General features: G+C 40.3%; 2 protein-coding genes across 3 annotated transcripts in view; one reads left to right on the top strand and one right to left on the bottom strand.

Annotated features, from left to right (window-relative positions):
- The window catches only part of tmtops2b (teleost multiple tissue opsin 2b), a 28,350-nt gene extending 25,955 nt beyond the window's left edge, over positions 1–2,395 (top strand). The window contains exon 4 of the mRNA XM_005733908.2: positions 1,652–2,395. Within this exon, the coding sequence (XP_005733965.1) occupies positions 1,652–1,867 (216 nt within the window). The 3' untranslated portion in view covers positions 1,868–2,395. The remainder of the gene's footprint in view (positions 1–1,651) is intronic.
- Positions 1–24,258, bottom strand: part of st6gal2a (ST6 beta-galactosamide alpha-2,6-sialyltranferase 2a) — a 50,343-nt gene that overhangs the window by 4,615 nt on the left and 21,470 nt on the right. The window contains exons 2-7 of one of the 2 annotated variants that reach the window (XM_005733909.2): positions 17,059–17,152; positions 14,174–14,230; positions 13,030–14,103; positions 9,089–9,186; positions 8,483–8,584; positions 4,999–5,173 (exon numbers count right to left, since the gene is read on the bottom strand). In XM_005733909.2, coding sequence (XP_005733966.1) covers positions 4,999–5,173; positions 8,483–8,584; positions 9,089–9,186; positions 13,030–14,059 — 1,405 coding nt within the window. In that variant the 5' untranslated portion in view covers positions 14,060–14,103; positions 14,174–14,230; positions 17,059–17,152. The remainder of the gene's footprint in view (positions 1–4,998; positions 5,174–8,482; positions 8,585–9,088; positions 9,187–13,029; positions 14,104–14,173; positions 14,231–17,058; positions 17,153–24,258) is intronic. The other variant, XM_005733910.2, reaches the window with a different exon arrangement.

Genomic DNA, 24,258 nt, shown 5'->3' with positions numbered 1-24,258 from the left:
ACAAATTTCTATTAGATCTGAAAATGTGCAAAGAGACTAAATGTGAAGCTCAACTGTGCTGAAAGAGGGGAGGAGAAAACTATAATATATGTGAATAATATATGAAGACTTCGACTTTGCCTGCTTCAGCAAGTTCTGGATTTTTCTGTGAAATGCAACTAAAACAAAAAACAGTGACCTCACACATATATTTTAACAAGGACTCTTCAGTCAGAGAGAATAATTATCCCTTCCACAGTAATTATATTTGTTGGTATGGCTGGTGATATGTTCTGAGACCTCTCCACTCCCCCATTGTGCAAAACCTGAAGTGGGGAGAGCTGCAGCAAGACCTCCAACAGTAAGGTACCAACAGATGAGCTGCCACCATGACTGAGGGCTAAGTTTGACTCCGTGGTCTGTGGCATTATTAGAATTCTATATTCCCCCTAAATGGCCTGTATTTATATAGTGCTTTACTAGTCCCTAAGGACCCCAAAGCGCTTTACATATCCAGTCATCCACCCATTCATCCACACATTCACACACTGGTGATGGCAAGCTACATTGTAGCCACATCCACCCTGGGGCGCACTGACAGAGGCTAACAACTGTATTCCACTAATATGAAGGCAAAGCTGAAAAACACGAGTTACTGATGACAGATTTGTAATTTGGATGGATGAGTCACTTCCACAAGATCCTAAGGATGTCATAAGACCCTAACAAGTTCTGTGCTATAGACCTCCAAAGAAATGAAGCGCCAAGTGCTGGAGGTAACCTGCTTTACCACGACAACAGATCCTTTTCTTTTCCCAAGCATCACTTCGTTTTCAATTTGGGAACATTAAAGGAATTATTTACAGTTAGATTACACATAGAGTTTATGTAAAGGCATATTTGTGCAGCAAAAAAAAAAAAAGAAGGAGAATGCTTGGAGAAAATTTGGCAACATCATAAATGAGTTCTCAATCATACTGAAGTTCTCCTTCTAGTGGCTCTCTGGTATAGTGTTTTAGAAAAAGTCCAAAGGGGGTTACAACTAGTGTACTCCTGCTGTCAGTCCCCAGCCTGGATAAATAAGGCGGTTGTTGTCAGGAAGAGTATGAAAGGATATAAAATCTTTGCCAAATCAAAATATGCAGATCCAGTCGCCATGGAGATTCTTTGGGAAATAAGAGAGCAGCTAAAAGTGCCTTCTTCTATTTGCAGTTTTGCTTCTGGTGTTGGCTAAAAAATATTTGCGGTTTCCAAAAAGCAAACCAACAGTTTCGGTGAGTCTGAACACACCATTAGGCCATTTTCATTTGCATATGCAGTCCAGTCTTGAACTGTTCAAGACCTTAAAACAATGGAGAACACAGATATCTAACAGACTGAGAGCAAATGCTGAATGCTCTTTAACCTGCCACTGACCCAGAGTGCAAAGCAGAAAAAAGTCCGATGTTCGATTTTACCCCTGACAGAATACTGTGGCCAATAAATTTACAGCCACCAAGTGAACTTTTGGATACGCTACCCTGCATACTTATCCAGACAGCACCATTTCCCTATGCAAATAATTTTTTCTTTACTATGTGTGAGAAATGCTTCAGTTCAGTTTACTGTTTGTAAAACACCTTCACCTGCTTGTGAGTGTGCAGTGATTCCACTATTTTCCTCTCCCTCTCAGTTTTACAGGTGTTTCCTGATTCTGTTTCACTGCGATCGCTGGTCATCGGAGAAAGGCGACACCTCGGTGCCGTCCAAGACTACGGTAATCCACCTTAACCGGCGCGTCTACAGCAACACGGTGGCCTGCACCGCCCAGATCTCCACCGAAGCTCTCAACCAGTGCTACAGCACCGCAGACACCAAGCACACAATCCCTCCAGAGGTCACCCCCTGAACATGAGCATTAATCAGACAGGAATCACCGCCATCACAATGAAGCACGAATAACCCAGAATGTGAACTCCGGTGGACTGTGGACAAGAGCTTTCAGAAAGTAGATGTGCTTTTTCGTGTTATGTGTAAACTTGTATTTGTAGACCATAAATGTGCCCTTTTAAACCTTTTTTTCTTTTACTATACATAACACAAAAGTGCTAAACGACCACAGAAATGCATGTAAAGTATGCAAATGCACACATACATGTACACCCATGTGTGATGCAACCAGACATGTTGGTATCAATCAGTTTTATCATCCACCACGCACCTTCTCCTGTTCAGTACATGCAAAAAAAAAGGTAAGAACTTCATTCAAACTTATTTCTAAGTTTTTGCATCTATTAAAAATATGTATTTTTTAATAAAGGGCACCGTCACTGTGGTGGGTTCAAGGTTTTAGTCTGTTTCCGAACTGATGTGTATGCATTACATTCATTTCAGTATATATTATATATATATATTTCAGTATATTACATATTCTTAGTTTTCATCCTACAGTTTAAAAAGGCCAAATTTATTTTTTGAACTACAGGATCTTTTTTTAAATTTACATTTTAAACAAAGAGTAAAAAAAAACCCAGTAAAACAGCGCCTGTTCCTTGCTGCTTTTCAGTCGCTGTGTCACTGTAAATGGGGAGGTCACTGCGCAGACTTGTGATTTGATCAGCAAGGATCATTTAAAGCATCATTTAACTCTGCTTTTCCTCTTTCCCTCCTGCTGCTTTGGCTTTAAATGTTGAAGAATTCGAAAGGTTAAGCCCCCAGAACCTTTATCATGCGTGTACTTCAGTTTTGTTCTGCATGAAGGCGTTTATTTGAATTGTGTTCGTTTTTGTGTTTGTGCTGTGCTTTCTTTGGTTATGATTTAGTTGGTCTTACAAAGTTGTTTCTTTGCAGGTGTTTTTGCAGGTATGATTTCATCTTCTTTTCAGAATAAAAGGGCCAGTGTTTCAAAATGATTATCCAGTATGGCCAGCAACAGAAAAAGGATTCCAGTCTGATGACTGATGGACATTACGGGCATATCTGGGAAACACAATGCGCAAATTTAGGGAAACTGATTACATTTAGCTGGCCTTACTTAAATGACAACTGCAAGACATAAAGCAGATATCAGTATTTTACTGCTTTTGTAGATCTAGAACTATAATGGACCAGGACCTGCTCAAGATTAAGGGAGTTATAAGTGAGGTCAGAGTGCTCAGACCTCAACCCACTGACATAGAGTTGCAGAAAATATTGATGAGTCATTTTCCTCCTCACTTTTGTGCGGTGCCATTCAGGACCTTCAGAAAATGTGTGATTGAGGTTGGTGCTTCTTCAAGAAGCTGCAAGCAAAAAAATAAGCCACAACAAAAGCTTTGCTTACTCTTTCCAGTCTGCGATGCAGCTGACTGCTCAGTGTATTCAATAAAAACAAGAAAAGCACTGTGTTATTAGTTAAGTCAAATTGTGTTTGTAATTGTGACTCGGATGAAATTAATTTTAAGAGTAGTCTGTTCAGAAATGCTGGGTATTACAAATAACATTATCGTCACCAGTTTAATTGTATTTTATTGCTGGATTCAAATGATTTAATAAAAATGTCTGCTGCTGAAAAAGGAACGTATCATGCATCGTAAATTAGGTTGGAGGATGGTGTGACATTGTGAATATTATAAAAAGCAAAAGGAACCTTTTCTTGTATTTCCTAAATGAAAGAGGTGCAAATGAGGACAAAACAGAAAATAATATGTTTTTCTTAATCACTTTTGACAAAACGCCAATGTCTAAAACCAAAAAGAATGGAAACACATCCTGTAACAGCAACAGATGGGTGACGGTTTTTTATTTTCCCCTGAAGGTCAAAATCTCAGCTGAGTGGAAAACAGTCTAATTTAAAGTAACATGACAAATATAAACAACAGAGTCCTCCAAGGAACATTGTGACATTTTAAATACAGGCAGTCATGCCTAACACTTCAGCAGGGTTTTGTTTCTCCAGTGTAAAGCTCTTTTGCCTTCCATTTAAGCTGTGTAATCAGCGACTGATTCACAGATTATCACCAAGTGCAGTCACAATGAAAACCAGCTGTAACGTGGGTCGCCCGATGCACGGCAAACCAAAGCGCAGATTCCTGGGTTGTGATGCAGCAGAGCTGCTGGATTAAGCTAAAAGAAAAGTGTAATTAGATTAAAGAGTGACCAGTTTCTCCTCTGCGCTCATGTGCAACCCTCTGCAGTCCACTGAATTTGAATTGACTTATTTTTTTTAATATGCTGTTTAGATATTTTATAGCTGATGCTTTATTTATGCTTTTGCAAGTTTTTCCCTTTGTACACCAAATATCTGCTCACTAGCGTGAATGCTACTTAGATTTTGTGTTCTTGAGTCTTTGTTGCTTTCCTGTTTCAAAAAATGTGTTGTTTTTTTTCTCTAGCAGAATCTTTTCAGACGAATCTGGAAAATGCCAGTTTGACAAGCATAATATAGTATGTTTCCCACTAAGGTGATTCTCAAAGAGCTTTTAGCTGAAAAATAGCCATATCTCAGCATGGTGTGCGGTGTTTCCTTGAGATATTTGAGGAAACTTGATAGGTGGAGGACAAAACAAGAATTGGCAGGCCTAAAAAAATACAACATCCAAAAAAGAGCTTTGAAAATCTTTCAAGAAGCCTGGACAACAATTCAATGAAGACTACTTAAAGAAATTTCAGGAAAGTTTTCCGTAGCAAGTTCAGGATGTGTGCAGCTTTTCAAGAATAAGACAACCGAACCAATTTCCCATTTTCCTAGCATCAGGTATAAGAATGCACAGTGCAACAGGACAGGAAGGTGAAGTGCATATCTTCATTCCTGTCTGTTTAAATATACTGGTTTCGAGTGTGTTGGTATTTTGCACAATCCTGCCACTTGCTGATGGTGTCACTGTGCATTCAGTGACACCATCAGCAAACAAGCGTGCGTGTGTTTGTGTGCATATATATCTGCTATAGGAGTGGGCAACAATCTGCAAAGATAACAACAAAGAAGCAGCTGAAGGGACAGACGTGCATCACATGTGCAACCACTGCATGCATGCAAGACATGCGTGAGTGTGCACTCACCTATGAAGCCAGATGATGGGGGGTTGGGTTGGATGTCCTCCTCTGTATTACCCTGAATCACGTCCCAGAGCTGCCACACATAGCTAGGGTGAAGGATGTAGAAGGGCTGGTCAGGATGCAGCTTGCGGTGCTCCATGTACGGACCGAACAGGTTGTAGTCCGGACTAGTGTACCACTGATGAGAGATAACATAGCAGACAGATTTAATCTCAAATCATGAGTCAGATAAGAATAAGACAACGTGATTTTTTTTTTTCCAATAATTAAAAATGTTTCTGATATTTAGAGGATTTTTCTACTATTCAAAACAATGAAGACTGCAGTCAATACAAAAATAGCAACAGTAGTATCGCTCACTGGGTTGAGCAGGTGGCCCAAATGCCATAAGGCTATTGCAGAGGCCTGAGTTTGAATCGACTCATGGATGTGTGTTTCCTGTCTTCTTTCCACCACCCTATCTCAAAGGCTAAAAAAGCCCCCCTTAAGCAAAAGATAAGAAGGAAAAGATGTTTAAAGATAGAGTGCAGCCCTTTGCAAACATCTGTCAGTCTCTAACGTTTGGACAAAAAACTCCTCTGAATGGATGCTGAAGTTTAGTCAAATGTATCTTCAGACTGCGAACATTGCAAAAAAACACAAAACGCCCATACAGATAAACGTCCGTCACTGCTGTTTTATGCTGTATCATGTTGAGTGGCTCTGGAATACATTTGAATTGTATTTATGCTTTCTTTCACAGTTTAGATGATTATGTTTTATTCATGTGAGGTTTGTGTTGTTACCCAGGGACATAAATAATGTATGGCTTACAGGGTATGCATTTAACAAAACAGAACTAAAGCATATTAAATGTAATTTCCTGAAATAACATCATAGCGGAGGAACAAATCGATGTAGCTGCACTAAATGCTCAGACAGGAAGTGTGTGCATGTGCAGAGCAAATCCTGGTTTAGGTGAGGACCTTTTGCAGATATAAGCCTAGTGCATACTGATAATTTCCCACCAACAAGTCAGCCTCTCAACAGAAAAGTCAGTGAGATGCTGTCTTATAGTAGCGTGGCTGTTATGCTTAAAATTTTAGAGTCATTGAAACTATGTAAGAGACTATTTCCGGTCAGGAAATTGAAGGGCTCTGGAGTCAATCAGGTGGTTTGACTGAAATTTTAAGCTGTCAAAACATCCCAGAAAATGTTAAGTGTCTTAGACGCACGGTGCAGCACAGCTGTGTAGAGAACAATACTGTGATTGAAGGCAGCAAGTGCACTGTAGGGATATATCACAGTTGGACAAATGAAATCATAAGAAAACTGATGTAATCGGTGTGCCAAGTACTCATAATGGATTCGTGGGAGTGTGCATGTCCATTTTCATCAGTTGTACCATCTCCAGTTTGACCGCAGAAATAAAGGAGAGCACGAAATCATTGTCCATAATTTGTAGTTTATCATTAAAAGCCAAATTAAATAACAGTTGTTCCACTAATTCATGAGAGCTGAATATTATGAATTAATGGCTTTTAATGTAAATCTTTGTAAGGGCTTTGAAATAAAGACCCGACTACTGGGAATGTATATTTTGAGAAACTATATAACACACAATGCACGTTACTGCATCCATGCATTGGATAATAATTAGTAACTGCACTGGCATGCTAAGTAAGCAGTTCAACTTATAATATATGTAAATATAATGCTGTTTTTTGGTATACCATCAGGGGAGCCTCCAGATTTTTTTCATAGGGGTGGCCATATGGGGGCCACTAAAATATCGGGGTGGCACACCAAAAACAGAATGTCCAGGTTTATTATGCTCTTGTGAACAGCAGGTTAGTTGAAAAATAAGGGGGGAAAGGGGAAAGAAAATAATTATATGCCTAGTTAATTTCCTGCTATATCACTGAAAATATATATCACCACTAGCACCCCTAATGAACTCACTGTAACATTCACAAAACCAGATGTAGCCCAGCTGGGCAAGGCTTGACATGTTGTGTGTTCTTCTGCATACCTTGATTATAAACAGTCTCTATTTGAAGGCATTTTCACCCAGAGAACTGCCAAACTGGATATTTGCTCTTTTCCTGACCATTCTCTGCAAACCCTAGAGATGGTTGTTGGTTGTGTCGGAAATCCCAGTAGCTCAGCAATTTCTGAAATAGTCAGACCAGACCATCTGCCACCAACAACCACATATTCAAAACCCCAGCTTTCTTCTTCATTTTTACACTAAGTTTGAACTTCAAGTAGGTCGTGTTGATCATGTCTACATGCATAAATGCACTGACCTGCTGCCATGTGATTGGCTGGTTAGATATTTGCATTGACAAGCAGTTTACTTATATCTAAGTTAAATAAAGTTAAGAAATGTAACACATTTAATCATTTGGCGAGTGTCATGGGATACAAAGTAAAAATAAACTGAACAAACTTATATACGAGAAGGAAAGCTACATGACAGACACACTGCGAGGTGCTAAAAGCTACAAGAAACTGCACAGCAGCAACAACACCTTCCAGTATTTCCAAAGGTTAACTACTTGACAATGAGCGAGGATAGAATTGAAAACACGGATGTAGAGACAAAGGTCAAGTATCAGTGGAGCATCGTGTTCTTTATTAAAACCCCATCAGTCCACATCCAGTAATCCTGTTCTTTACCGTGCTGTCTACTGGCTATGTGAGCAGTTGGGTGAGCAGTATGGCAAATACTGTAGCTATATAACAATGCACTGCACGCACGCTTGAACTCTATTTGCATGGATAGTAATAAACTAACAAATCAGCCATTTTTTTAACTCATTCACTGCCATTGACGTCTATAGCCGTCAATGGCAGTGAATGAGTCAATGGGTTTAACTCATTCACTGCCAATGGCTGGCAGTGAAGGAGTTAATCTTTACTTAATCTGATATATTCTGATGTAAAGACCTAATCTAGCAGCACAACACTGATTAAAAGGACTAAAGGTTAATGCAGGAATATAACTGATCTTGTTTGTTTTGGTGATGTCCTTCAGAAAATTAATTAAAGCGTTAAAAAAAATAAAAAAATAACAATAATAATGATGACGAAAAAACGAAATTCCATGTAATTCAGCAGATAAATGAAATCACTGAACGCAGAGGCTGCATGCAAATATATTTTAACCTCAAACAATCAGGCCATTCACCGAATAACAATTAACGGGAAGCATGGAGAGGAGGATAAGGGGAAAGGAGCCTCGGAATAAAATCTTGTTTTGGACACATTTGCTAACATGAACCAAACCTTTTAAAGGGCAGGTGGAAGTCAGAGATAGACGAGATGACATCATGGCAACAAGCTTCTTTTCCTACATGTGTTTGTGGCTATATACACAACAATAACTGTGTTTACTTTCCTAAGACGACCCGCTTTAATATTCCTATACTCCTTTTCTCTCGGTTCACTGCGACCTTAGTGTGAAAATGATCTGCTGAAACTGCTAAAGTGAAAACACATATACCTTGTGTAAGTTGACAGCATAAGGTGCGGGGTCCCAGGCCACCAGAGTTATATTCTTGTAGATAGAGCTCGTATTGAACCGATGCCTAGGATTTGCCAAAATCTGTAACACAGCACATGAAATGTAAGTCTTACTTTCAAATGTAAAGCACAATCATTCAGATGCATGGTCACTATTTTGCCAAAATACAAATAAAATCACAGAGAGAACCTCTTTATGTGCCTACTATAAATTAGACTAGGAGGCAGATACCAACATAAAACCTGTCCAGTAAATATGATTACACAAATATGTTTTTTTGGCCAGGCAAAGCAAACGTTTAAACATCTCCAGACAGACTACACAAAACAAAGACTAAAGAAGCTGTTGGTGTTTTTTTTTTTCAAGGACTTACCTTTTTTGTTATTGCCGTTTTTTCCCTTTGGTTTCGGTTTTTTTGGTTCCATTGACTTCTTGTTCTTTTGGTTGAACCCTTTGCCCTTTTTTCCCTTTTTAAGGGCTTTCTTTTGTTCCTTAATTGTTGGTTTGAAATTTTAATTGCTTTTTTTTTTTTAAATCTGTTTCTTTTAAGGATTCACTGTCATTTAAGGCCTCATCCTAACTCACCTGCGAGTTGATGATGCGGATAGTGGTTTTGTTTCCCACGTCTCTCTCGTAGCCTTCTGTAGGTGCAGCATTGAAACGTAAAACTGCATCATGAGCGTCTGAAAGGGAAACCATGGAGTCTTTCAAAGCAAGGTAACAAACTGGCCTTGAGTTGCATCTGTTATCATGGAAATATACAGACAATTTCCCTCCATAAAATGTCTTCTTCATAGCGATATAAAAAAAAACTTAAAAGGTGAAGCCAGGCTTTGAAGATGTACAAGCAAATATCAGATGTCTCTTCCAAATGTTACAAGCTCATGTTTTCAAGGTCTTAAAGCAATTACCATCATCTTTCAGAATTTCTACTTAGTCCAAATTTATTTAGAGGAGAAAACACAGGCAAACATCTCAATAACCAAGCACCTCAACCAAAGTCAGTGACGACACACTGACTACAGGGATGAAAATCACACTTGCACTAATTGTTGACAACAATATCCGACAGGCTCTGGGATGTAACCGGTGGTTGGCTCAGGTAAACAAAGAGCCATGGCTCACATAAGGAGTTTACTGTTTTTTTTGTTCACATGTCCTTCACGATCCTCAACAACTTGAAATCCTCACCTTGATGGATGGCGGCTGTAACAATTACAAATTAATTCCTGCCTGTCTGCTGATCGATCTGTCAGTTTCAGGCGTCCTCCTCCTGCATTGAACTAACACCAAAATGGATGATCCCTCAGCTTGTGATCTGATACCCCTTCATCACTGCCACCAGCAGGTTTACAACTCAGAGCAGCTTCACAACAGCAAACAAGGCTCTAATAAAACACAGTAAACATGTCCATTCTCTACAGAGCTCAAGCAGAAGGATGGCTTTAAAGAAGAGTCCTTCAAGCAGCGATCAGCCTCTGTCTTGATGGAGGCCAAACGCCTATTTAACACCTTCAGAAGAAAGAAAGGATTAAAAAACAGGATTACTTAGTAAAGGCGTAGCACATAATGATAAAATTAATGAGAGCAGAACTGAGTCTAACTGAGTGGTGCGGCCCAGTTTCTCATGGGGTTCCTGGAAAAAATTCATTGCTCACTCCTGACTCACTCAGAATTCTTAGAAAAAATCTTCTTCTTCTGAGAAAAAAGTCAGAATTCTGAGATTAAAGTACTAGTAGTACTGTAGTAGTAGAAGAAAAAGAAGTTTTTTGCCATAACTATTCACTAAAGTAAAATGGAGTTACATGAATAACTGCTTATTATTTTGTCTCTTGTTACTATCATGGCCAATATCCCCCTTACGCAAACAGGGACAGGTATATATGACTTGGTTCAAGTTTAAAAAACTGTCTGTATTATTCTGGAAAAACAAGTTCAGGAAAAACGCCTTGCATTTCAGTAACATATTTAATACTGCCATTGGACGGTACCAATCCAGACTCCCCCAAAAGTTGATTCTGTTCATCTGGACGTAGCGTTTTCAGTGGGAGTGACTTCTTCTGTCGCAGCTGACTGCAGGTTTCCCCAATCTTTTAAAAAGTCCATTTGCATAATGACTGAAACCAGCCCCACTGAAAGAACAACGGGCTGGAGTCAGTTCCTTGATCCTTAATATGCAAATTCTCATAACTCTTATTTCTCTCTCATAATTCACCTGGATAATAGAGCATGCATCAAGACAATCCATACTTAAGAGTTGCAAGGAAAATGAGACAGTTTCTAGAGAGCACTGATATTCAAGCATATTTACTTATCTCGCATGGTAAATTTGAAACATAAATGACACTAGAGTTGTGTCTGAACACTGATAAATAAAACAAACCTCTGAATTGAGTGTTTTACTGCAGCATGTTTGCATCAAACTGAATAACCCTGCCAAAGACGAATCTTCTCCATACCGTGTTTGGAATGAGGATGCAGTTTGCCGTGTTCACCACATGATGGCAGGCACACATCACCACACTTACTATGAACCAAGTCCTGACCAACAAACTCTCGTAGCATGGCCTCAGTGGTGTATAGACACTTAGGAACATTACAATCCAAAAGTCAGTCAACCTGCCTCTGGTATTCTCAAAACTTAGAGCGGTCGTCATATTCAAGTCCGGACAGGTTAACTGAATGAATGAATGACTCACTGTTCATACCTGCAAAATACAGGTTCTGGTACAGAGAAGCCTTTCAGGGGGTACAACAGGGTGAGAATGAGTGAGATCAATGCCATCTGATTTCCTGCTGAAGCTAAGCCTGAGAATTAATGTAGCAAATACATGCTGTTTCTTTTAAAGCACTGTGACGCTGTTCAATAAATAATCAGCTTCATAACAACGGTCCCATTTATCAAGACACTACAGCACATCAGTTAAACATCTCTTAACTGAATACGTAGATGATTACACACTGAACGGGTATCCTGCAGCTGTTTTTACACTGAGATGTGGGTGACCTCAGAAATCATCAACAGCAGCTTTCTATAGGAAGGTTTGTGTGTAATCATACCAACTCAGGATACTGTTTAGAACAGCTCTTTATTTAATTCGTGACTAAAGTACCGTATAACACTGGTAGAATTTATTATTATTATTTTTTGTATGCGAGCACATTGCATATGGGACACATGACTGGCCAGGCATCAAAATCAAACACGGGAGATGATGATACAGAAAGATTTAGATTTGGTGCCTGAAACTGAAAACTCATTCCCATCTCAGTCACCTGTTTCTCGTATACCAAGTCACGTGTTCATGCACTAACAATGGGAGGTGGCTTGTATGTTTTTCAAATTGTAGGAAATGATGTTGCTGCTGATTTCCAAGTAGCACACAACAGAGTAGCGCGCTAAAGACTGAAGGCTTGTGGCATCGATGTTTTCACTGATAACCAAAGGGTCACCTGCAGAAGTCTGTTTCCATTGCCCGCATGTACCCATTTCTCTGTGTGGTGTACTTTCTTGTCTTTCTTGTAAAACGTGTTCTGTGGCAGTGACATTTGTATACCCGTATCATTCTATAGAGATGTAAAAAAAAAAAAAATTCAAGCCACAAAGCTGAAGACCTTCTTATTAATTCTAGCGCTTGCCCTGAACAGCTGAATTCAGAGAGAAATGCAAGGAAGCTATATGTGATGTGAAGAGGCCTGATTGGTTACCAGAGGGGGTTCTGTTTTTTCTGCGGAGCCATCTGTCACTGAATTCACACTCTCCCCACTTACCGGAGAGCTGCCAAAAGTCTCTAAACCAAGAACGCACACATTCAAATGCAAAGATATCTAGCTTACTAGGCACGCACTCAACGCTGCGCACAATCAGCTTGACAAGTTAATCAGCAAAAGCCACACAAAAACCTGAGCAAATGCTAATCTCTGCAGGCACAAAGTGGAAATGTGCTGACCTTCAGACTACCACTCCTGAGTGGGACACTTAGAGAACAGGCGAGTCTTTTGTGCAGCAATCAAACAATCTAATGAATCATTTAATGGTAATTTATTATTAGGTACAGGGGACACCTTTATTTGGCAGCAGTAACATGTCCAACCTGTTATTGTTCCTACTTAATTCCGAGTATTGCTGTTTCTCCATAAAACACTTCAGTGAAATTCTACATCCTGTGACTTGATGCTAGTTTCAGTCAGCTGCACTCACCTGCAGTCAACTGAGACCAAGACTGAGACTAAGACTGAGACTTCTTCACAGACTAATTTCTGTGAAATTTACTACTGTTGAATAGGATTGAATTCCACTTTAGCCTTTACTGTCAGAGACACACAAAGCCTTCTAATTGCAGCACCGGCCCCACTTTGTCTCATAATTTGTTATAAAGAATTTCATGGAAATTATATAATTATTATAGTGCTGTATTTAAGACATTCGGGGAAAAGTATCTGTAATTGCACAAGTTTCAACAGAATACACGTTTGCAGTAGACTTTTTCTGGAAAATGCCAGAAAGTGACTTATTTGGTGCTTACCAATCTCTTTGCCTAATCGTGAGCGAAGGATGGCCCCAGCAGAGGTGACCACAGCACAGGTCTTGAAGCTTTTCCTGTTCTCCTTTTTGTACAGCTGCTCCAGGGGAAGGGATGGCACCAGACGAGCCCAGCCAAGTGAAGAGAAGGGTTGCTCCAACCCGTCTACTGTCCTCAGCCGGGCCTGATTCTTCAATTCACAAAGCAGCTCCTTGGCACTCTGAGCGGGCTTGCGATTCCCCTTGTAGGAAACGTGGTGTTTGTTGGAGTTGACGTATTCCTTCATGGCACGCTGCAGTCGAAGACTCAGCATGCCTGCCGACACTCGACCCTTCCAGAGCCGCTTTATTAGCGAGATGGATTTGGAGAAATAGAATTCCTCCAGATCAGAGAAGTCATCACCGGCCATACTGTGTACTCTGTTCTTCCTTCTGTTTCCCAGATCTTCATTTTCTTTTTCATCACCTTCCTCCCTGCCACCTTGGTATTGAGTGTTGCTGAAGTGGTTCTGATAGTCTGCAGTCTGTGACTGTCGCTCACGACTCCGGACTACAGGATCTGAGTGAGAACCCACATTTTCTGTACCAAAGGAAGACCAGGCTGCCAGGCTCTGTGGGTCAAGATAGTCCTGGCGACTTACTTCCTGGCTGCCATAAACAGCGTAAGGAAGATTGTTTGGGTTCTGGCTCATCTCCAGGCTGGTCTCTGGGGTCCCGGACTTGACAAGAGGCTCCAGCTCCGGTTTATCTCTGGGATACGTTGTAGTTAATGGTAAAGTCAGCTTTACCACAGCATGCTGTTGATGGGAGGCCTGTATGGAGGCCAGACGGCGTGTGTCTGGGTGCTGGGAGAGTAAAGCACCAGCAGAAGTAAGGGGCTCATCCACACGAGCATCCAGGAAATACGACAGGAGGGCGAGAAAGAAGAGAGCCCAGGCCAGTATTCCCACCAGCATCAGCCTCCGCCAGTGCCTCATACTGGACTTCATTGCCTCTTTCTCACATGCACGCCAGCTCAGTGGGCCCACCAACATCAAGTCCCACAGCTAGGACTTACCCCAGAGGTCAGGTGGAGGGCCTGTAAAGGAAGTACAGTTAAAAACCGATAGGAAGCCCAAAAGAGGCAGCGAGAGGTTTGAAATACTCACCTGAACTGACGGTTTTATTTCTCCCTGTCCATGTGTCTGCCAGGATATAACAGGACCCTGCGAAAAAGAGAGGTACTAATTAGTTGAGGCAGCGTGCACATGCATGCATGAGGGGATGTGAGCGTGAAACCATACGGCTCACACAGGAAACCACTGTCTGCGCACAAGAACTTGGCCGCTTTCCATTTGCAACTAAAGAGAATTTTTAAAGACTGGCCCCATTTATTAGTTGTAATCAAACTTCCCTCATGTAAGACTGAAAGCTCCAGACGCAACTTTAAAACTAAAGCTGCTCCGGCTGTGTTTAAACGCAACATCAGACAAAGATGAAATACAATTTGGATCATTGGATGAATTCCCCAATTTAATAAACAAAAACAACCCAAGTTTTCCCATGGAAGCTTGTTAACGTGAGGTTTGAAGGTTTGAACAACAGGTTTTGAAGGAAACTTTAAGCCTCCACACAAAAGCTTCAAAGGAAGCCTTTCACATGGAAGCTTTGTTTAAATAGTAGCTTTCAAAATGACTTTAACGGCAACCGCAATGTTGTGGGGGGTTTTCTGTTGCTGTGTCACAGATCGGCAGTTGAATATCGTGATTTTGTCTTTAAAGTACTTTCCCCAAGATGTACACAGTGATGAACCAAATGGCTGATCAATTAGTAATGCTTTACATCACTGCTACCTGCTGCTAAATGAACATTTAATTGATTCATGAGATGATATAACCCATAAGGAGGCATGAGGACATTTTAAAAGTTTATGACTCTGCCTCTGAAGAAGTTTGCATCTGTTTCATATTATGATGGCTTTTACTCTTTATGTGTATTCATAAAGAAACGTGTAGCAACTTACTGACACATTTTTAGAAGTGGAATAGATTAATACCTTATTGTGCACAAGTCCTGAGTGACTTTTGCATTTTTTCTAAAGTGGTCTTGAGCAGAGTTTTTGAATTTCTTTGAAATTTGTCTTTGTGCATTGGCTATTCTTTCATTCCTTATTAAGTCCAGTTCTTGTACCTGAACATTGATGAAACAATGGTTCCTATAATCAAGAATCTGCCATTATCCTACTATTTACTCAAAATGATAGTTTAATTTTGATTAATTTCCTTCTTTTTTACTTTTCAAAAAAAGAAAAATTGCGGTATAGTCTTGTTTTTTTATGACACACCCACACACTTTTTTTTTCTTAGTGAGGACATCTAATTGATATAATGCTTTCCCTAGCCACTTACCCCAACAATCACAAATGAATATCTAACTCTCAGCCTAAAACGTAACCATAACCTCATCCTAACCCTGATACTACAATCACATTTTGAGCCGCAAAGGTGCCTTCAAACTCGTGGGGTCGGGCAATTTGCCCCTATAAGTGACTGTTGGTCCTCACAACTATAGTGGCGTGCAAATTGTCTGTCCACACACACACACACCTTAAGTCAGTGGTTGAAAACTTTTTTGCTGGGCCCCCTTTGACTACTAACTCTTTTAGCTGTGCGCCACGTTGTGCGCCACGTTGTTTACATGTCTGCACCTGCACCCGTGTCTGCACCTACACGGGTATTTTTGAAAACGCAGCTGTTTCCTCTACACGTAAACGGCGTTTCGAATCACCGAAAACTGTGATTTTTTTAAACCTCCTTTTTTCCTGTGGACGAGGAATACAGAGTTCCTCACGCAATGTCAAAGGGATGTGCCTTTTTCACGTCACGCTGTGCGCCACGTTGTGCGCCACGTTGTGCGCCACGTTGTGCGCCACGTTGTGCGCCACGTTGTGCGCCACGTTGTGCGCCACGTTGTTTACATGAGATGAATTGCAGAATGGCAGATAGAGACGAAATACTGTTAATCTGACTGACAGGTATTACACGCAGTTACTGTCCCTCCATTTACAAAGGCAAAGGCATCACGGTGTAATTATTTTACTTGTAGTTGGTTTTTTTGGGGGTTTTTCCTGTGTGATAATATTCAACAATAATATTCAAAAGCATTCGATGTTACATTACTTTGCAAATCTGACAACATAGCACCTTTGTTTCCTTCACTTTTTTGCACGCCCCCCCCCCCCACAGCTTTGATAATACTCTGGTGTACAAAACGTTGGGCTCACTGATGGATTAAGGCATGAAATATACAGCAATGAAGGTGAATAAATGAAGCATTAAATTGCCTCACATCAGAGGATTACAATCACATGTAATTGCGAGTTTTGGTCTCCTAATGTGGAAGCATTTCTCTCTCTAGAGAGAGAAAGAGAGCAAGAATGGAAGACTGGCAGGAAGGAAAAAAAATGGCTCTGAGTATTAAGCCTCTTCTAGTCCTAATTACAGCTTCTTGTCTCTGCAGCTGCTGGGTCCTGCAGAGTACAGCACAACTGATCTCGGGTGCCCCTGTGGCCTTCCGCCCCTATGCGTTCACGCAGCTTCCAAGCTGTTCGCTCAGGGCCACACAGGAGGTCAAAGCTCATCTGCTGACCCCAGTCAAGCAGGAGGAAAGCAGCGGGGAGAAACTAGGCTAGAGGGAGCAGGAACGGCATGAGAGAACGAAAATACACTGTGGAAACACACATCTGATTCCTCTGAGAACATTTAAAACCACAGTCAGGTGGGATTTTCCTTCTAGGAGTTTTGACATGTCTACCACACTGGAGGTCAAATGTTCCTAAATGGAAAATGCGCCATTTAACACCTGAAAACAACAGCTGCAGTATGCCTGACACACAAAAAGCAAAGACAAAGTGCAAAACACAAACCTAGCCAGTGGCAATGTTATCACCATGCAAATGTCATCTAAATGCACCACTGAACCACTGCAGACTGTATGTGTGTGCTCCAACGCATGTCATGCAAGCATGTGTGTGCGCATTTGTAGTTTGCCTCACCTGGTAGCAATCAGGATGTGTGCTTCAGTAACTGTGAAACAACACAAGTGTGTGGCACAGATGGAGAGGCGGGGGCGGAGTAGAGAGCTATCTTCTGAGGGATACACAAAGAAACAACAAAACGGGAAACATGTAAGAGAGACGTTGCCAGACAGCAAAAGAAGACAAAATGACTTGGCAGGAGGCTGTGATGGACAAAGGAGGCAAACAGAATATAAAGCGCGGATCTTGTAAAGAATAAGACCGAAATCGAAAGTGGGTGTATGAAAGTGAAGCAGCTGAAGCTTGTGCAGCAGGAAAGAGGAGAGTGGTTAGCTGCTTGAATGTTATGGAATGCAAATGACAAAGCAAACATGTTCAGAAACGGCAAAACACCTGCACGTCTCTAAGAGATCTAACGCAGTCAAATATGAAAATAACAAACATTCAAGCAACACAGACAACAGCAGATAAGAGTTCTCCCAAGGGATGCTGAAAAGGGCTTGTCACTGTTGCTACAGTTTGACTTAAGTTAACCGAGTCACGTTGCTGTCAAACAGCCATTGAATGAGCTAAAATATGTTTTTAGTTATTTAGCATTCTGTGGCTTATATATTATTGCAGATATGTGCGATGTTTCTGTTTAGCCATGGCCTTTTCCTCAATGTGTTTTTAATTTCCTCTGAAAGTCCACTGAACCTTCAGAATTACTGGACATTTGGCCTGAGAACCACATAGCATCAGTCTAAAAGTCTTACAATGCTTTGTTCTAACTTATTCTGACCTTAAGCTCGAAGTCAAGGTCACTGAGATTTGAACGTGTGCCAAGATATTTAGTGGACAACCTGTTGTACCAATTTTAAAATCCCACTTTGTCTCATTCTTAAAACTTGCGTGTCCACACCACCCTATAGGTAGCTGTCAAAAGCTGGTCTCCTTATTTCCCAGATATTTACAGACTCTTATTTAAAGAAGAGGGGATGACACACAGAGGTAAGCGTGACCCTGTCCTGACTTTTTAAAAATGTGTTGCTGCCATCACTCTCAGAATGACATTTTTGCCCTTCTTAAAATGTTACGTTTTCTTGATTTAAATATTTGATTTGTGTGCTTTGCTCTACTGCGAATACAAAATGAGTTTATGACATTTGCAAATCATCACATCCTATTTTCAGTTTCAGTGTTATATACAGCTTCCCAGTTAGAGATATCGCCTGTAGTTATAAACAGTTCTAAATGCAATAACGCAAAAACGAATCAACCATTTCTTATTTTTATTTTTTTTACTTTATTTTGTTCTACCCATGTACCCCCCGAGATTTTCTGAAGCACGGCTGGATGAAAGATGAGCTCAAAAGCTGATGTGCTCAGCTTTTGCATAGGGGAGTAAAAAAGTATTTTTGTAGCTTGTCTGCCGGTCCTCTTCCAGGCATTCGTGTTTAAATTTTCTGGGAGGAGTGATTGATTGTCCTAAAGCAGTCAGAGAAAGCCCTTGTGTTGCTTCCTCCTTAGTTCACAAAATCATATATCCTTTGTCTCTTTATCTTCCATTAGCTTGAACTTCAGTTACTTATTAGATTAAGATGTGCAACAGTGCGTGTAAATGCAGGTAACCACCCATCACATAACTGCAGTCAAACTGGCCTGTTGACTTGATAGTTATAGTAAAATATTATTTACCTGTGTTAGAGAGTTTGAGTGAAAAACAATGACCGAACAAGAACAAGTAAGTGCCATATTCACGTGAAACATTCACATTTGTGACATCTAACAACAGGATATTACATGCATATGTCAACACTTTGGTATCAAGTCCCAACACTTCCACAACAACCAAGAATAAACACTCCATCTTCTCTTACTCATAACCTAACTATGGACAACTATTCACAAAAATCACAACTGAATATTTCACTTTATTACCAGTGCGATCTTCTTCTCTTATCTTTTCAATGTTTTGTTTAACATTTTAAAATCAAAATAATATGATGAAAGTAAGTCGCTGTACCTACCTTGGCTCTATAATCTTAGTTATAGATTTTTTTTAAATGCCTTTTTCGTTGCCATCCAAACTCACATTTTTGTACATCTGAGCATCCTGGTATAGGGGACACATGAGGACCAGGACCTGGATCTTATTCTGAAATTTTATGTGGCGTTTTCTAAATATTCTGTATTCCACTAGAGTCTTCTTTACTTTGCATGCCAGGTGAGGCTTTATTTTCCAAAAGGTCACTTATTCTGAACCTGCTTTCCTGAATGCCGTACACGCTCAGACGCCCAGCATCCACGTCTATCATTCTAGTCTTCTTGACAGAGAATATCACAAAAATATATATAGCATTTTTATTAAAACTACTACTCTGCACACAGTGGTTCAACAACCAATATAAAAACTGCAAAACCAAAATAAACTGTATATCATCTATGATAAGGAAAAGAAGATGGCAACTGACGCTTAGCAGGGTGTCCAGATAGTTACCTTTGGGCCATCTTTCCTTGTTTTGTTTTTTGAGGCAAAATACCATAAAATAATAACATCAGGATAAGAAGGTTGTTTTTTTAGTATTCACTTATGTTGTGATAGTGTTTAGTTGGGCATTTAACATTAATATCAGCTGTCTTCAAGATATTATGTAAAAGGTTAACGTTTCATTTGTACTACACGTTATTATATAACGTTTATAAAGTTTATGACATGCTCTATGACACTGAAAAGCAACAAAGTGCACAAATCCTGCATAAACTAACAGACTTTTAAGAAGTCCCTCCTAAAATTAGCTGAACTGTGAACTGTGAGAAAATTAGTGTTCAAGAAGGCACTTGTATGACTAACGTTGTAGTTCAGACAAAGCGTTATAGGTGTAATTGTTCCTGAAGAGACAGAAATTTGCTGATAGTGTTATAAAAGCTGCGCACACCCATGGTTATGTTTTACAATTTTTTTTTTTTAATTCATACTGATTGCCTTAAAAAAAACGACTATGCTACAACTGTGTGATTAGCATAATGCAGCACTGTTAGGCCCCCTAACGTCTCCCTTGACAAAGAGTTCCTGGTTTGTGGTCTCGTGCACGTAGGTGGAAACTCTGATAAGAATCACTGGGCTGCTTTTCATACACCAATCTTTTATCTTCACTTAGTTAAAAAAACAAAATCAGGATGACTTTTCAAACAGCGGGGCCGACGTCATTTCCTCCTGCATGAATTGCATTTAAACCTGCTGAGATCAATATGATGTAGTTGCTCTGGGACTCTACAGCAGTTTAAATGTCTGTATATGGTCCGATGATGGTGTCGATTTGTGTAGCTCTTCGCCAAATTAGATATGATTATGGAAATTCTGCCTACAGAGAGGCTATAGTAGCATGTGTACCTCCAGCAAGCCAGGAGCACATTGCTTACACATGCACCATATTTTTTCCAAGGCAGGGGCAAAGCATGAACAACAGTAGCAGACATGTCCAGTTGTTATACATATTATTAAAACTGTCACCTGGCTAGTTAAAGACAGCTCTGCAAAGCTCTGCATAGCACCAACACTGAACCACAGTCGAGCCATAAAACTGCAATGTGACTCCACAAGAGAGGCAAGAAAGAGTACAATATAGAGAATATATTTATAGTTACATTTCTTTTCCATTTCTTTTACATAACCACATTCCTTGAGCATGCCTTGCAGCTCCCTGCTGTAATATTCTCAGCACGCTGAACTCCAGCCAGTATCTGGCTGCCAGGTAAGAAGAGCCCTCGGGGGATCCAGCTGCACACCATCTCAGAGAATCCACTTTACAGCACCCTGCTGAGGAACTGGTGAGGGGCGGCCACGATACGAATACTTTCATCATGGACGCCTTGAAAAATTTCTCCTGCAAGTTAACATAAGTCTCTGAAGAGGTTCTGGCTTTGGCTTGAGAAGCAAGAGCCACATAACATTTACAGAAAATAAAAATGGAAATTTTGAAAATGGATCATAGGAACATGTTTGTGAGGCTCGCTGAATTTAAGAAGAGTTATTCAGTGAGTGGGCCGACAAAGATTAATATTCGATGTTTAACACATCATTAGAAAACAAAAGACAAGCAATAAAAGAGTCCTATAAAAGATACGGTTGAACCGAAAGCACAGAGTAATTATCGCAGGCTTGCTCTGAAGCAGTGCTTGCTTTCGGTCCCAATTTTTCCGCACGGCATTACAATAGACGGCTGCACATTTTCTGAACTACTACACGAACCAAAGGACTTGTTCCTAATAAAATATTGAGCACTCAAGAGCGGAGTTCTTTTCCACGTGAAAGAGTTTTTAAAAAATAAATAACGCTGAATTTCTTTAATATTTGCCTCGCAATGGTTCGAACTGCCTCTAGTAGCTGTAAACTAATACATCACCGCGAGGTAAAAAGAAAAAAACAAAAAGGAAAAGGCAACAAGATGAGGTTCACTAAGAATTTGTGGACCAACAAATCGAAGAGTGAACCGTGTGGTCAGCTATTGTAGATACTCGAATTCATTTATGAACAGGTTAGAATTTTCCAAGCCAAGTCTCCCAGGATTATGGGAAGAGAGCATAGTGTAGTATAAATGCAAATGCAGTATGTGCTCCACATAGTGTGGGAAATAGATTTTCCAGTGATGTATTACATGAGGGAGACTGTTAGAAATAGGCTGAAGCAGGAGGGGCTGCTGGATGGGTGAATGCACCCTCACTGCTGGGACCCAGAGTTATTTATGAACTTGAACTTAAAGAGTGTATTTTGGGGTTTTTGGAGAAGTTTTCACACCCAAATTGTATTTTGATCTCAAGCATGCTTTGGATTTATGCTCCATCCAAAATTTATTTTAGCTGGCCCCAAGGCTGCTCACCCCACATCTGATGCCAACACCAACCATAATCTTTTAAAATAGATCTGACATTCACACCCACTTGACCATGTGAATGGCCGGCCCTCCGCAGGTGAGCGAGCAGAGAGGTATTGTACTCCTCTCCTGTGGACCTTTTCACATTCACAAGCTTGTGTAAGATGATGGGATGCATTCCAATCCGAGTGTGGCCGATGGGGATGGCTATGAACGCATTTGATGTCTGACTTGGTTGGACAGCATATCTGAAGAGCTAGTTCAGAGAAACTACGCACTGGCCCCTAACACTGAAGTGCCTGTCAGCGTGCATGGGAGCTTCCAAAGTCTGCCCCATATACTCATTTTCCAGAGTTCAAAAACTGTGCATTTGGAACTGCCATTTATTATAAATAAATAGAGTTTATTCATAATAAATGGCAGCTTGTCTTATCCCAGGAATTTGTGTCTATTGGGATGTGACCGAATGTCTTTCTGGAGGCAGATGAGAGCTGCATGAAGTGGCGTGCAAGAACGGAGGGTGTTTTAATCTGCCTTCAGCTTAGACTATTCTAACGGGTACAAACATCTTTAGACACGTCCAGCTACTACGACGCTCAACCACAATAAAGCCTTAATAGCTGCGTAATGTGCAGCAGCGTGAGGCGAAACAGAGACTGGTGAAGACCCTGCCGGTGCCCCAGACCCTGTTTCAGAAGCCAGGTTTTAATTCATGCTGCAAACTCTGAGTTTCTCTCCAACTCGTTTCTTCTGACAGCATCTGAATCAGTTCTTTCACTCAATTTAACTTCTTCAATCATACAAAGTGGAGCGAATTAGGTTCCAGGAGTTTATGTTTCTACAAACACTGAAATTACAGTTAGACATTAGTTCATTTTTTTAGTAACATGACTGCTTTGACATGATTGCAATTGCTGTTTAAATATAATTGATCTGCATAAAGCTTTAGACACACAACACATCAACAATCAATCATTTGTCACGTTGCAGTCAGTCACACTGAAGAAAAGCTGGCTGTGACATTTGAGAAGCTGAAGATGAAGCGAGTAATACCAATAAAGATTAGCCTGAGATGACTAAATGTTTAAACTACGTTTTTAAAAGCTAGTTGGAGACAGTGGGACATTTTCAAATATGTTGACATGCCTAACTATATTTACAGTTGGGGCTTGGCAATAAAAAGACAAAGACATGGTCACATAAAGTCAATAAAACTAAAAGGGAGACGACACAAAAGCACAGCGTCGAACCAAATATCATGGTGAGTTAGAGTCATGTCAGATTAGGTAAATGCACACAGCATAGAAGCAGCGGCTGGCAGCAGCAACACATGTGCTAAATTAGAACGTGCAATACTGCAGATTTCGGTATAGAGTCGATACGAAATAAATACAGGGTCTGTTCTGTATATACAGATACACATAAAGCTTATATAGGGCAGAGCAGCGTGTCATGATTTATGAGGTAAATTATCATCAATATGCAAATTCTGAATACATTTTAATGACCAATAAATCACTTTTACTTTTCACAGTAGTGATTTAATACGATCAAACACGCCTTTTGGCTTTTCCATTTTGAAACTGGGGTTTTTGGAGACCTGGAGTGTAAACGTGCCCGTCTCTAAAGCTCTTTGGGTCAACTTCTGTTGTTTAAATGTGCAATAGGCTATAAATAAAACATCGTGACAGTCAAACACAAAAAGGTTCAGACATTTGTCACGGTGCATGTTACAGGAAAAAAATTAATAAAATTGAAAATAAAATTTATTTAACACAATTCAGTGGGTTACACACAGAAGCGGACAGAAACAAAGCATTGCTAATGTGCTGGTATCAACCTAATGCAAATACCAGCATTGGTAATTATACTATCAATATTTGCCCATATCTGCCCACCTCTAGTGCTAATGTACCTATACACACAAGTTTATTAGGAGTGTGAGTGAGACAAAAAGACAATGGAAAATGTTAACAAGCCTTCAGAACAAGACCTCCCAATGAACACTGATGAAAAGAAGGGTTTGTTATATACAGGTGATGCTGCGATGTTTGGGGCGAAGACACAATTCTTGTAGTTTTGCCTTTTGCACACCACCATAGTGGATCGCAAATCAAGCAATCTAAGTTTGATTGAAGTGCAGGCTTTCCGCTTTCATTCAAGGGATTTTACAAAAACTGAATGAACTTTGCATCAAAATGTCAGATTTTAAGTGGATGATTCTTGTTTTTTTTAAGCAGACAATAAGAACTGAGTGGTTTTGTTTATGTTCTCCTTTTTTGTTCATCTTCCTCTTTTCTTGAATTCCATATACAGTGGGGCAAAAAAGTATTTAGTCAGCCACCGATTGTGCAAGTTCCCCCAC

This window comes from Pundamilia nyererei, unplaced genomic scaffold (genome assembly GCF_000239375.1).
Source record: "Pundamilia nyererei isolate P.nyererei 1_Seehausen unplaced genomic scaffold, PunNye1.0 scaffold00055, whole genome shotgun sequence".
Taxonomy (NCBI): domain Eukaryota; kingdom Metazoa; phylum Chordata; class Actinopteri; order Cichliformes; family Cichlidae; genus Pundamilia; species Pundamilia nyererei.
The sequence above is the reverse complement of the archived record's forward strand: the minus strand, read 5'-3'. Positions and strand labels throughout refer to the sequence as shown.